The sequence below is a fragment of the Dermacentor silvarum genome, chromosome 4 (genome assembly GCF_013339745.2).
Source record: "Dermacentor silvarum isolate Dsil-2018 chromosome 4, BIME_Dsil_1.4, whole genome shotgun sequence".
NCBI lineage: Eukaryota > Metazoa > Arthropoda > Arachnida > Ixodida > Ixodidae > Dermacentor > Dermacentor silvarum.
The window spans coordinates 97,257,151-97,271,773 of NC_051157.2; the positions used below are offsets into that span (position 1 = coordinate 97,257,151).

Here is a 14,623-nt window from a genome sequence, read left to right on the forward strand (position 1 = left end):
ACATCAACCCTTGATGTTCTCACATATCTTACACATATCCCACATTACTTGGTATCTACATGGAAAGCTTTCAATTAACATTTACTCACATGCATTGTGCAGTCAAATGCTTCGAATTACCATTCCCACTCACAGATCCCACTTTACGTTGGACCTGTAAACTTTTAAAAGCAAAGCTTTTCTTTGTGAATTTGTGAACCTCGCTGGGTTTTGTGGCCATGGCTGCTGCCTGGCTCTTCCCTTACCGAATAGGCCAGCCAACCAAAGCGGAGTACGTGTGCCACGCGGGCCGCTGGGTTCCTTGCACCACCAGCAGATGGCACTAGCCTTTGTGCGTCCGTGGCACCGGCCGTGCGAGGGGAAAATAAAAAAGAGAAAGCTCGTCTTCGCGCATCCATGGCGGCATGATAATGAGGAAGTAAATGCTTCTTGCGGATAGAATGGATTTGAATTGCGCTACATATGTATGCACATGCTGCCTCTGAAACCATGATGCGTTCAAGGTGTCCGTTGTACTCGCTAGTAGTCAGCAACTCCGCTTTAGAAAAGGCTCGGTGTAATTTGTGTGCCCCTGGGCTTGTGTGTGTGCCCCCACTTGTGTGTATGTGTGTTTGCGCATGTGCGTGCATGCGTGTACTCGTGTTTTGACTCTTTACGCACTCACACAAAGCTTCGCTGTATATAGATTCAAGTCGGATCTGCTGCATTTTCTTTCTTTTTCTTTTTCTATAGTCATACATGAATGACCAAATACTGTTTTTTTTTTTGTTTAGCTAGCTAATGTACGGTGATAAATTTGATTAACATTTTTACTTCATGGCCCCAAGATTAGCCATATACTATAGTTAGGTTCTAATATTATGCGGAATTTTATAGTACACCTTGTAAGTAAAATGACTTATTACACTCTTACTGCGCAGACACACACATATACAATTATTAGATTGTGCAACGGGACAACCTGGGAAGTTGCTATTCGTAGCGCAGGGGCCATATTCACAAAGTAGTTCACATACCGTAAAAACCGGAATATAGGTCGAACTTTTTTTTAAAAAAACCACTGCGAAAAGTCGACCCTCGTCTGATATACCGGACATTGGCGGAAAAACTACGGAAGTCTTGCAACAATGGGCAGATGAAGTAAACAGCCGCCTTCGCCATCGCATTCAGGCTGCTTTTTCACATTTTGTTTCAAAATGAGCGGAAGCCGACGGAAATTCATCGTCGCCTGCAAGAAAAGGGCGATTGAGTACGCGGAAGCCCACGGCAACGTTGCCGTGGGCTTCGTATCGTGCGGCCATCGAACCGTGTGTTTGTCAGCACCTTATCATCACGGTACGGAGCAGCATTTAAATAAATACTGTCACCATTGTGCAACCGGCTGAGTCGCATTTGTTTAAAGGTAAAGGCAACTTTTACCATTGAAAAAGATTTCTTTAATTTTTAGAATTGGTTAGTTGCAGGGTCGACCTATATTCCGGTTCGACCTATAGTACGGTTTTTACGGTACTTCATGAAGCAATTCACATAATTGTACAATTTTATCTTAAAATGTTTGATTTTAAAGCTTATGATTGTTGTACTGGCACCAATCATTTACAATTTTTCATTTGCATCTAATTTAAGGCACAACTAACTTTAAAAGAATATACATATAGTCGCTGACCAATTTTTGCAGAGAAGGATTTTTTGGACCTGTCTATTATTCGGACCTACTCGCAGCAGCAATGCCAATTTATAAAGTCAATGTATAAAGACAGCCAACATTTGGGCCACCATTACATGCATATTTCATGGATAAACTTCATAAACATGTCTCTTTGTGGTACAGGTCATTGTTGCTGAGACTAAAGGGTGTTTTTTTTTAGACTATACAGAATTTTTAAAAAATTGTCTGTCGCTGATATCACAGTTCTAATCCTTAAGCTGGATTACTCGAAGAGGTGGACAGAACTTGCAAATTAAAAAAATTTCACTAATTTTTAACTAATTACTTTACGACACATATTGCAATTTAAGAATTTCAGCGAGAAGTTTGCAAAGCATAGCCACTCGGTATGAATTCTCAGAATGACACCAGTTTCAAGATATGTTCGTGTTCGTGAGGAGCATCAACAGCAGATTTTGACAGGACAAACGTGATGCAGCAATATTTATTATTGCGATAGTAGTTATATGAACACTCCAAGTGCATTTTTGCTGTTGCTGTCGTTGTCGCCATCATCGTCGCCATGAGGTTCCGTATAAAGTCCAACAGCGATAAAATCGTCGCCGCGAGCTGTGCGCTGTGTGTGCGAGTGAAAGCGTGCGAGGGGGAGCCGGCAACTGCAGCTTAATCTGGCGCACGTGAGAAAGGAAGGCGGCTGGAAGCGCACCGTCTTATTACACGCGTGAGGCACGGGGAGGAGGCGATGGAGACAGGAGGAGGGGGAGTTTGCGTTCAGCTCCCGCGGCTGCCGCTCACGGAATTATCTTGAAAGCGATCTGCGATGTGGACGAAGTGCATTTTCTGAGTGCCAGTAGCTTCGTATGCACTGCGCTTTCTAAGTTTAGTTAGCCAGCGCGAAGGTCAATTTGCTCGCTGCCGCTGGTGCGCATTCTCACTCCAGCGTTTTTACTAGTTTCCATGGTCATCGAGCTAGATGTGTTCATGTTTACCTGAGCACACATGACACCGTGCTTGTTTATTTAGTTAGTAAGTGAATATTTACAACTTTATGCGGCCGATAAAACTGCTATCCCTTATTCGTATAGCTGTCTACTAGTTTGCTATCGCAATCGATGCTTCGCCTTTAGGGCGAAACTACGACTTTTTTTCCTGAAGTTTACAACGAAATACATTGGTGGTCCAGTTACTTTTTTTGCTTCAATGCATAAAATAGCGCTTTGTTAAAAAGTGCATACAATAGTGCACAATAGTGCATTTTTACCGCAAGTTTGACAGTGCATATCTAAAAAGAAGTGCCATCCTTCAGAATATGTTTCAACTGGATATGGCCTTGCCAACACATGTTACAATTCATAAATTTCAATGTGGCATAAAGTAATGTGTTAAAACTTCCTTAGTTATTTTGGTTAATTAGTAAATTATGCAATTCTATTTATTGTGCAAGTAATGTCTGCTTCTTTGAGCAATCCAGTTCAAGGATTATAATTGTGCTATCTGTGACAGGCAATGTTTAAAGATTCTGTATAATAAAAAGAAAAAAGAAAAGAAAAAACCTGGTATAGGACAGAGTACCTGTTCACACTGCCCCATCTTGGCAGAACCGTCGAAACGTGTTATGTGTGAGGCGTGCACTGCAGCAGGGCTTCTCTTTTCTGCTTCCCTAAGAACACTCAGTGCCATTTAGCACCGTTGGTGCGAAGCTTGTGCATGGCCTCCAAAATGCATGGCATGCCAATGCATGCAAATGCTTAGAAACACATCATGCAACGACCAGGCTCCTCTCTTGTACTTCTTTCTGGACACACTGCACTAACTAGTGGCGCTGCCGAGACATTTGCGTGTGGCCTCTGAGATGAGAAGCATAGCATGCCTTGCCTGTGAACGCTGCGAATTGTTCCCTCGCTTGCTGCACACTCAGTGGCACATACTCGTGACCCAAGTTGGGGGGAGGTTTATTGAAGAGGGCCACATACCCAGTGCATTTGTCCAGCTGCTGTCCAAAGCGTTGGTGTGACAGATGTTCATTGAAAAGCGGCACATACCTAGTGCATTCGTGACGCAGCCTGTTAATGTGCTGGGTTGCTGTGCTTGAGAAACCCTTGTGATGTTGGTTTGATTCTGCTCAGCATGGGAAGAATTTAAGGGATATTTTTCGTCAGTGTAGAGCAGCACATTCCCAGTGGCACATATACTTAGTTAGTACGCAAGTTGGCATCATAGACTCACATTGAAGAGCAGCACACGCATACTGGCACATACCCAGTAACCTAAGTTGGCATCAAAGAGGTTCGTTGAAGACCAGCACAGACCGAGTGGCACATACCCAATGCTCCAAGTCGGTGTCAAAATGTTTCTTCGCACAGCGGTACCTACAGAATCCGGCATCTACTGTGACCCATGTCGGCATGAAAGAGGTTCGATGAAGATCAGCACATATGCACACATTGCCACATACTCAGTGACCCAAGTTGGTCCGATGGTTGGTTTCGAACCCTGTTCCCTCAGCACAGCAGCCCAAGTGCTACCCATTTGAATACGAACTACCGTGACCCATGTAGGTGGGAAAACGGTTAGATACAAACATACATACATAGAAGCCTAGTAGATAGATACTTTGCCCCCAGAAAGTGCGTTACGTACGCTTAGAATGGTAACGCATTAAAGGTCAGCAAATGTTTACTAAGCAATCAGCTTGTAGTGTAATCAAACAATAATTAGTATATTTCATGAAGTTTTAGTATTTTCAGGTTCGACTAGTATTTTTTTATACCGTAGAACCTCGCTGTTACGTTCCCGGGCGCTGCGTTTTCCTGGCCGTTACGTCGTTTTCAGCCGGTCCCGGCATAGCTCCCATTGGTAACCCCGCTGTTGCGTCACAACTGTGGGACTGTTCCCACATCATGCGTTGCAAACTGCGACCCTGCGCTGGCCCGAGCGGCCGTGCTGACTTTTCATGTCATTTGGCTTGGTGGCTTGACGATGGGATTGGCCGCCCAAAGTGCCGGAGGGGACACCTATGACGCATTTTCGGTTTCTGTCAGCAAAAGCATGGCCTTTGAGATCCGTATTTGCTATCTTAGGATGGTGTCTATCACGCGTTGGGGCCCTACAATTGGTTTTGGCGCATAGATGTTCCGTATAAACATCAAAACTGAGAGCTGGGTGAGTCGTTGTGGTTCTGTCTTATGAAAAAACTAGAGCAAAAAATACGTGGACGAGCAAGAAACGACAAACACGGGCGAGCAAGAAACGACAAACACGGGCGCTGTGTTTGTCGTTTCTTGCTCGTCCGCGTCTTTGTCGCGCTAGTCTTTTGTTAAGATGGTTCCGTATGAAGTCCAAGGGCGATAACGCTGTCGCCGCGTGCCGTTTGCTGTGTGTGCGAGTGAAAGCGTGCAAAGGGAGCCGATGACAGCAGCACGCAAGAAAGAAAAGCGGGGAGGAAGCGCGCCTTCTTCCATCGCACTCGAGGCACTGGCAGGGGAGGAGGAGGGAGGGATAGCGGGCGGCGTTGTACTCTGGCATCAACTGCGTACTGCGCGGCGGCGCGCGGTCGCGCGGGCCATATCTTGAAAGCAATCTACATTGGGGGCAGAGTCTAGGCAGCAGGCCCGTAGCCAGGGAGGGTGGCCCTAGGGATCCCCCCAAAATTTTGATCTTTCCGTGCTTTACCGAAAATAATTACTGAAAAATAGGTGCTTTCCTCAAATAGTCAAGGCCTTCAGCAAGTTCCTGGCTACAGGCCTGCTAGGCAGTGTACGTGCATCGGTGGCTTGTAGCTTTGTGCGTGCTGTGTGTTCTTGGCGCTTAGTTTGCATTAAGGTGATAGACAGCACGAAGGTCACATCGCTCGCTGCTGATGCCGTGCTTCCTCACGCCAGCATTTCGACAGCGAGTGTCCACGCTCATCGAGTGTGATGTGTTCATGTTTGCCTGTGCACGCTGACACCGCACTTGTTAATATAGTTAATAAGCGAATGTTTACATGTTTATACGGACAATAAAACTACTAGCCTTACTTTGAATAACTGTCTACTAATTTGCTATCAGAATCGATGATTCGGCTTTTGGGTGAAACTTCGACTTTTTTTAAAACGTAACAATTAAAGTAAAATTGTGTGCAGTTCACCACTACTCTCATTTCTAAATTTTTTGATTTCTTGGCTCTTGCGTTTCCTGGCTCTTACGCTTTTTTTTTTACGGTCCTGTGAAAAACGTACCAGCAGGGTTCTACTGTATTCTAAGGTTGGAATGCCAGAATTTGTATGCTACAGTGGTTCGTAGAAACAAGCGCAAGCCAATTGTGATAGTGTGTTCATTTGCGTGATTTTTTCACTATATGCCATGCTAAGAAAATTTACATGGAGCCTGACAATGTCCCAGGAACAGATAATTTGTTCACATTTTGTGGTGTCAGGTTCACTGCTCAGAATGTTCAGGTTTCTCCTTGCTCTCACAAATTTTTGTATTGTTTTCATATGCAGCATTCTTTGGAACAGCCATCTGCCTGTTTATTGTGACCTTTGCGGGCTGTAATGGATTCCTTAACGTCATTCTTTTGACCATTGGCATGGGCCTCAACGGCTTTTGCTTCTCGGGCTACATGGTGACCCACGTTGACATGTCCCCGGACTTTGCAGGTATGAGAAATGGTGCCTTCTCTTTTGCAGCTTAATTGAACCCTCCTGTTACATTATTCAAATGCTAATGAAATTGTATTGTTACAAACGATAATTGCTGTCAGCAGGCTATTTGGAGCAATGCTACGACAAACCTCTTTTAGCAGAGGTTAACACTGGCTAATGCCAGCCGGATTTAATTGTTATAACTGATAGGTAGTGTGGAAGTTACTGTTATATGTGGTTTATTTTATGATAGAACTGATGGCGAATGTGACAGTGGTTCTGTGGTTGATTATTGTTCACTCAGTATACTATATTGTTTAATGGGATATTTTTTTCTGTGCTGGCCAGGTGTGCATTCTGGAATTCAGAAGTGAAGTGAGCATTTATGTGTATGTGCAGTATAAACCACTTATAACGTAACCGCTTATAGTGCAGGACCGGATATAGTACGGTCTTTTCAGACTCCCGTTAATTTTCCCATAGCACTCCATGTATACGCATACCGCTTACAGTGCAGCCACGTGAGACGAAATACCGGTTATAATGCGGCTTCCGCGGGAAAATATCGCCGACAAGGGCGGTAGCGAGCACGCTTCTCAACGAGGTGCGCCCACCGATGGGAGAGGAAATCAACGAGGGCGATGCGGAGGAGGAGCATGAGTCCAAGGGCGATAAAATCGTCGCCGCGCGCTCTATGTGCGAGTGAAAGCACGTGGGGGACGCGCGCCTTCACGGAGAGTGAACACACAGCGGAGATACAGGCCTATTCTAGCCACTGTAGCGTAGAGCAAACGCGACTTCCATCGCGCAAAAGGCCGTGGGGGGGATGGACGGAAGGGAGGGAGGGAGGGTGTTCGACGCTGTGCTGTGGCACCAAATGCGTATCTTGCAGCCAGGCGCAAGGGAAACTGGCGATGCTATCTCCCACGCGAAAGGAGCAAAGCAGGAAGGCAGCACGGGAGGTGGGGGGTGAGGGCTTCTACTCTGCCAACAAATGCGTTCACGCCTGTGCCGGCTGTCGGTGTTGTCGCGCGCACCGTATCTTGAAAGCGATCTCCACACCGCTCTGACCTTTGTATGCGCTGTGCTTATGCCGCTCAGTTTCCTTTGAAGCGATAGACCACGCACGAACCTTCGCTCGCTGCGGCGGCCGCGTTTTGACAGTGGTTGTCTGCGGTCATTGAGTCTATTCATGTTTGCTTGTGCGCGTTGACACCACACTTGTTAATTCAGTTAGTAAGCGAATGTGTCAAGATTATGCAGCCGATAAAACTACTATCCCTACTCCAAATAGCTCTCTACTAATTTGCTATCGCAATTGATGCTTCGCCTTTCGGGCGAAACTGAGACATTAAAAAAAAATTATTACTTTGTCTGCTTCATGCAAAGATCGTGGGTACTTGTACATTAACCTTTCAATGTTTGTAAATGTAAACGGATGCAAAACTCCCAGTCGCACGCTTCGATTCTCGGATACACGCGGCTGCTTGGTCTACATGTTTTGCATATGTGCGGGGCTTGAAAATACAGTAAAACCCCGGTGATACGAACCCGGCTGGTACGAATTTCGGTGTGATACGAATTCGTAACATTCCCCGGCCGAAATACATTGCTCACAATATGAAAAAAATCGGCTGTTCCGAACGTGTTGCCGCGCCGCTACGGATCATACGAACGCGTGAGCAACAGCGGCAGCGGCCGAGCCTGTGGGGCCACCGGCATAGACAAGCCAGCACAGCGGGATCTGGGCGGGATCCATAGTCGCCAAGCAACCGACTACGTCACGCGACTGCGCAATCTCTCATTGGTCCCTACGTCGAGCGGACCGGACCACATCACAGCCTAGCCGATGCTTAGCGAGAAATTAGACGAGGACCAATGCTGCAACGACGACCGCGGCGCAGCCCCGATGGCCAAAACCGCTCCCTGCACTCGACTTGCTCTGGCATTCAGTAGCGTGCGAAAACATTCCCAAGATCACGTGCGCGCACTTATACGCCTTTCAGAAGGCGATCGTTTACGATTTGGACAAGAAGAAAACGTCCCGTTGATACGTTTTTCAAGGGACCGCGAAAAAAAAAAGAGAGAGAGAGAGAGAAAAGCCGCAGTTTCGCCCGAAAGGTGAAGCAACGGAAACGCAGCAGCAGCAGCGAGCGAATTGACCTTTGCGCTGTCTCGCGCTTCAACGCGAACTAAACGTCGAAGGCACAGCGCATACGAAGCTACTGGCACTAGGCGCACTTTGTCAACATCGCAGATCATTTTGACAATAAGGTGCGCGCGGGCGCGCACTATGCGCACGTTGCAGATCGCTTTCAGGATACGGCAGTAACGGCACCCGCGCGGGTGCGTCGTATCTGCAACGTGCCGGTCGCTTGTTGCAACTTACACCGCGCACCGACAATGCTCTCAGCAGCGCGCCAAATCACGTGGCGGCACCTCCGACCGGCATTGCTCCGACACCGCCAGAGAGCAAAAGCTTAGGCGAGACTCAATGCCGCGCGGAGGAAAAAAAAAAATAGAACCGCGGCGTCACGCCAAGGTCGCCGTTTATGCATGGCGCTGGAACACGTACCTGTACGTGCCGACGTCTCAGCCAACGCTGCGGCTGCAGCGCAGAGGGAAGCAACGGCGGAGGCCCAGTTCGGCCAATGCTCGCTTCAACGGCAGAAACCGAAACTTCAGGGAGCGGGTTAAGCGGTGCCGGGCCGGCGGGAGCGGCGGACGCGCACGGAGACAGTCGAAGGTGAGGGGGCTACGAGGGTGTTGAGAGTACACCGTGGTTGAGAGGAAGGGCGAGGGCAGCCACCGAAGCGACAGAGTTGTCGAAGCCAAATCCGCTTCCCTGCCGCCCTCCTCCCTCACCTGCGACAGTCCCCGCGCACGCCCGTCGCCTTGTCGCCTCTTCACAACCACAATCTCGCTCTCTCGCTGTGCCTGCGCCGCCCGCTCCCTGAAGTTTCGTTTTCTGCCGTTATCGCGAAGCGAGCGCGGGCAGTTTCGTGGCCCTCGCTCGATATGTGCTTGCGCGCCGCAATATTTCACGAATCGCACCGTTTGTACGTCGTGCTATGGTGCACGAATATTTCAAAAATAAGTCCTTTTAATTCGAACAAATTCTTGGGCCCCTGCGAGTTCGAATTATCGCAATTCGACTATACATGGAAGATAATGGGGTTTAGGTCGGGACCGCGAAAACGTAGCAGCGAGGAAGGTATCAATGGGATTCCACTATCAGGAATCTTTTCTGGTAAAAATAAATTCATTTTTCTTGATATTATGTATGTTTTGAAGATACGAATTTCGGGTGATACGAATATTTCACACGACCCCGCGAGATTCGTATCACCGAGGTTTTACTGTAGTTGTTTTGGTTATAGTGCAGTACCGCTTATAGTGCAGATATTCACGACTCCGGCGACTTACCTTATAAGCGGTCTACGCTGTACAGGGCTCACAATGCAGTTCTCAATTTAATTTAATACCTCACACGCAAGCATCAAGTAAAGATTGGTCACTACTGGTTTACGAATAAAGCGAAAGCCTTAGCCTTGATGTGGAGGGGCCTGGCCCTTGGTGCACCAAGCAAATAAATTTGGCCGAAGTGATAGTGGCACAGCGCCACACACTACACTTGTTCCTTCAAGATGTCCAATGTTGCCTGGGGCCCCTTGATTCTCTTTTGGCCGTGCTGTTCAAGATCAATATTTTTGAGTTTGCAGGAAGAAACTGTTTCCAGCAGGTTGGGAAATCAGCCACCTTCGTGTGGAGAACTCGAAAACTATTTAACTTCAATTGCACAGTGGATATTCAAAAAGCAGCTTCAATTTCCAAGATGTGCCCTCATGTCATGCTTTATAGCATGGACGAGGCTGTCACTTGTTTCATCCTCTTATCTTGCGAACTTATTTAATGACAGCAGCCACAGAAACTAATTACACATTGCAGCAACATCAGATAACCAGTCTTACAATGACGCTTCAAGCCAAAGTCCCAGAGTTCAGCAAATGGTTGGTGGCAGGCATCGTTTCAGCTTTTATCTTGTACATACATGTTCATTGTCTCAACAAAAATTTAATGAGAAATGTGCCACAGCATCAAAAGTTTTTGCCCAGACAATGTATCGGCTCCCACTTGGCTCAGCCATTTAACTCTTTTGTTACCCCTAGAGATATGCTCATTTTCAGTGCTTTTTATGTTTTAACATTTTATTTTAAGACATAGTAGTTGAAGCGTGTGCTGTGATACATAAAGTATAGCCTGATAACTGGTGGTTTGAATGGATGCATAGCAGTAATAATTGCTCAGCCATTTTTTAGAATTCTTATGTGAAACTTAATAGAAACACCTCAGGGAACACAAATGAAAGTAATAATTTTTTTTTTAGTATAAGTACTGAGAGTAAAAAAAAAAAAAAAAAATTGAAATATACACATTATGCACCTGGCTCCTGGTTTCCAACTTTTGTAAGTCAGGTCATGCACAAAAATCATTATGAAGATTTGGTGGTGTCAATACTAGCCATAGTTATGCCCATGCTATGCAGGAAAGTAGTAGCTTTCAAATGTGAAAACGGGGCAAGTTCCTATGGTACAGGGAGCATTTGTTTTTACTCAGTGCAGCAGCTCCTGGCTTGTATTTTACTGCATTCTTTAGGCTCGCAAAGTAATGGTTGTCAGGTTGGGAAGCATGCAGAAACCTCCTAATACTTGATTATTGTGTTCAATAAGGTTTTCTGTGCAAGCAAAGTGGTCTAGTCCGCATTCAACTGGCGCTGGAGCTTCCACTTGCTTTGTTCAGTTCGTGCAAAGTGTTGGTACCGTAATGTGCAGTATTGCACAATATTAAAGCGAAGGTGTCTATGGCTAGGGTTCTATGGATTTTTCATGTCTGTCAGCAGATTTGCGTGTGCAAAAAAACTCAGCTCCCAAATTTGATGCAACATCGCTTCATTCTATGTAAAAGCTAATATGCATGTCTCATCACTTGGATATGCAATTTCAGTAGGTTAGTTGTCAATAGGCACGATTTTCAAAATCAGTAGACTCTCAGGTAGATAATAAGGGTTTCTCAAAGATTTGCTGCTGTGCGACCTGCGTTGGCCATGGCCATGTGTACGTTCGCACTGCCCTCCCTTTGTCGTCGTTCCAAGCACTTGCGTGCCTAGTTTCCTTCCACTCTCCTGGCGTGGTGGTCCCGTCACGTACGTCTACTTTCACCGGGTGGCGGTCCCGTCGCATGTGTCTAGTTTCCTCCAGCTCCCTGAGGTGGTGGTAGTCTTCCATGTGAATGTATGCCTCCAATCAAAATAAAAGTGTGTGTGCGGGTGTCTTTCTTCAGGATGACCACCATCGCTGCTCAAGAGAAATAAAATTTGCTCACATTTTTGATTTAAGCTCTGTGTCACCTCTATGGCGTGTGCTAAACTGCTCCGCTGGTAATCCACCTTCACACCAGTGGAATGGCGTGTGATTTTTTTAACACAATTATCAAAATAACCCGAACTTATGAGCATCTAGCATAGTTTGAGACATCATTAAAACAGTCAATACGCCGTATTGGAAAATTTACAACCTGAGAGAAGCTTCTGTGCTTTCACTGCTGCTGTCATTTAAAAATTAAGTTGCCGGGTCTACCAACCCACAAATTTTGCTTCTTTTTAATCAAGTGCTAGGAGCACTGGAGGCTAGCTTTGACGTTACCTCCAGTAGAAGTATTGTTTTTCTAGACTCCACAATCAGCCAAAATTGTTAAATCTGTTAGTTCAGTTGTCATTTCAGACAATGCATGATGTTGATATTAGAAGAATTCTAATGTAAATGTTTAACAACGCGTAGAAAAGCTGTTGATCTAATTGATCGACTTTTATAGGCATGGTAGCGAAAGAGTTTATTTATTTCTGATACCTCAAAGGCCCCCAAAGGGGGTTTACATGAGGGGTAGGCATGTACATTTTATTTAACATAAGTTAGTTCTTTGATGACGCATTTAAAATGAAGAGGGTTCTCTTGAAGGCCAAGTTTATGTAGCTTGGCTAGCATTTGTTTTATATTGACTGCCAATAAAGGAGTACTGACATGATAATTTTGACTTCATTTTTTTTCTTAAATGAAGGTTCTAGACCTCTAAACCCTACAGAAAATACTGAGAAGCCTCGGAGCACTCTAAATAATTCAGTATAACTACAGTTGACTTGCATTAATTAGACTTTGACAGGACCGACGAAATTTATCGAATTATCCGGCGGGCAAACTAAACAAGGTGCAGAAAAAAAATGTCAAAACACACCACTAATTCATTTGGCTGTATTTGCTTGATACTAACACGCCCCTGAATCAAATGCACGCCCAGTTTCTATATGTCCAAAGTAGAAAACTAACGTAAAGATAACATTAAATGTTCTCAACTAAATAGATATCTAATGCACATCCGATTTTTCAACAAGAAATATGGGCAAGGGTCGAATATGTTTTGCACAGTGGCGAACGGTTTTCTAAAGTCAGCTTTGCCGCAGGATTTTTGAAGTCGGCTCTGCCGCTATACATTTGTGTTATGCAGTAAAGTATACAAACTTCGCGAACGCTGTTTCTGGCTCAATTTTCTTGAGGGGGGGAAGGCTCACTTTAGATTTGGGTAAATGCCATAATCGGACATTGTGAGCTACTGTTATCACTTGAAAATCTTCATAGGGCAGGCCAAAAAATAGGCGTACTTGACGAGAGGTGACGTGTGTTCAACTCATTCACTGTCCATTAAGCTCTGCCAAGAGAGACGCTGCCAGTAAAGGGGTTGTTATTGGAGTCACCATAAAGGTCAGCAACATGCATGCTAACTAGTCAAGCCCAAATTATCCAGCGAAGGCCAATTTTAGGATCCAAATAACGAAAGTTTTTATACAAAACAAATTAACAAAACATCAGCTTGGCCACCAGCTGGGACTTTCGGTTGCGATCGAACTAACCGAAAAATTCGAATTAACCGAAGCCTACTGTAATAGCTTTTTTACAGTTAGTTTCGGGTTTGCTTCCCAGAAGGTTACTGTGCTGTGATGTCATGACTCAGAAGGTAGTCGCTGGGAGCAGGACACTGCAACGTTTTGACACTTGCTACAGCTCTTTCGGTCATCTTATATGCTGCTACTCATTGTGAGGGCTCATGTAGCAGCATAGTAGACGACCGAGCAAACCAGAGCAAGTGGAAAAACCTTGCACTGTCCTGCTCCTACACGACTACCTTCTAAATGATAGTGTCATGATACAGTAGACACAAAACTGAAACTGGCTGTAAAATGCTATTATATTACATTATTTAGAGTGTCTGAGGCTTTCCAGTAGCTTTTTGGGGTGTAGAGTTCCCAGGTCTTCATTTAGAAACACTGTATTTAAACACTATGAACAATATATACTAACATTTCTGAACTCTGAAAAAGAAAAAGGAAATATTTGACACATGCTTCAAAGCATAAAAAGTCCATACTCAGCAATTTATTGAAATATTTTAGCTTTACAAATTGCTGCTCAACTGAGGTCTTACTAGCATGTTTATCCATGCATACACTCTATCCCTGCAAATTATCAGCCAAATGCACGCAATAGTTCAATAAAGTGTTAACTTGGACTCGTCGGTGCATGTTGCATCAAAAAACGAGCGATAGCGCAAGACACAGGACACAACGTCCGTCACCTTCTTATGTCCAGTGTCTTGTACTGTTGCTCGTTTTCTGATGCAACTCAGTTGTTCTTTTACAGCAAGCATTTTGGACTCCTGACAAGCACCGAGGCACATTGAAATCAGTACAATTAAAACATTATCTTGTGAACCTCTCATTCATTCTACAACTTTCAAATTTCACCGGCACATTCTCGAAAGAACATACTCTGTTCGTACAAGGTTTCTACATGACACACCCAGCGGTTATCTTGCAGCAGCTTTCCAGAGCCTCAAAATGGGCCAAGGCAAGCAATTACTGAAAGTAACAAAACATTGCGCAATTAATCCTAATTTGCCCCCATGTTTACAACTTTGTCCACACACCACTTATATCGCTGTTCATATTTACTGCCAATTTCAGCATGCTGCAACGTTTGGGTCTTCGGATTAGCTACCTATTTGTGCCTATGCTTCTGTGTTTATATGTCTCTCATTACGTTTACGGTTTATTGCACTTCTAGTCGAAGTAACTGCTTTGCTGCAAAAGCACATGTATATTCCCACTTGCAGGTACTCTGATGGGAATGACAAATGCCTTTGCTAACTTCGCTGGGTTCCTGGCACCTCTCGCAGTTGGGAGCTTGACAAACAACAATGTGAGTCCCGTCCTCAGTGTTAC

At 45.2% G+C, this 14,623-nt stretch overlaps 1 protein-coding gene across 12 annotated transcripts in view; it reads left to right on the forward strand.

Moving 5' to 3' along the window:
• Positions 1-14,623, forward strand: part of LOC119450401 (sialin) — a 106,260-nt gene that overhangs the window by 21,244 nt on the left and 70,393 nt on the right. For 5 of the 12 annotated variants that reach the window (XR_007466430.1, XR_007466429.1, XR_007466431.1 and 2 more), the window contains exons 8-9: positions 6,154-6,309; positions 14,515-14,600. The exons of 6 other annotated variants lie outside the window; for them this stretch is intronic. Coding sequence is in view for 3 of the 6 variants with exons in the window: in XM_049665857.1 (XP_049521814.1) it covers positions 6,154-6,309; positions 14,515-14,600 (242 nt within the window). In the remaining 3 variants the exon portion in view is untranslated. The remainder of the gene's footprint in view (positions 1-6,153; positions 6,310-14,514; positions 14,601-14,623) is intronic. One more of the 12 variants, XM_049665856.1, reaches the window with a different exon arrangement.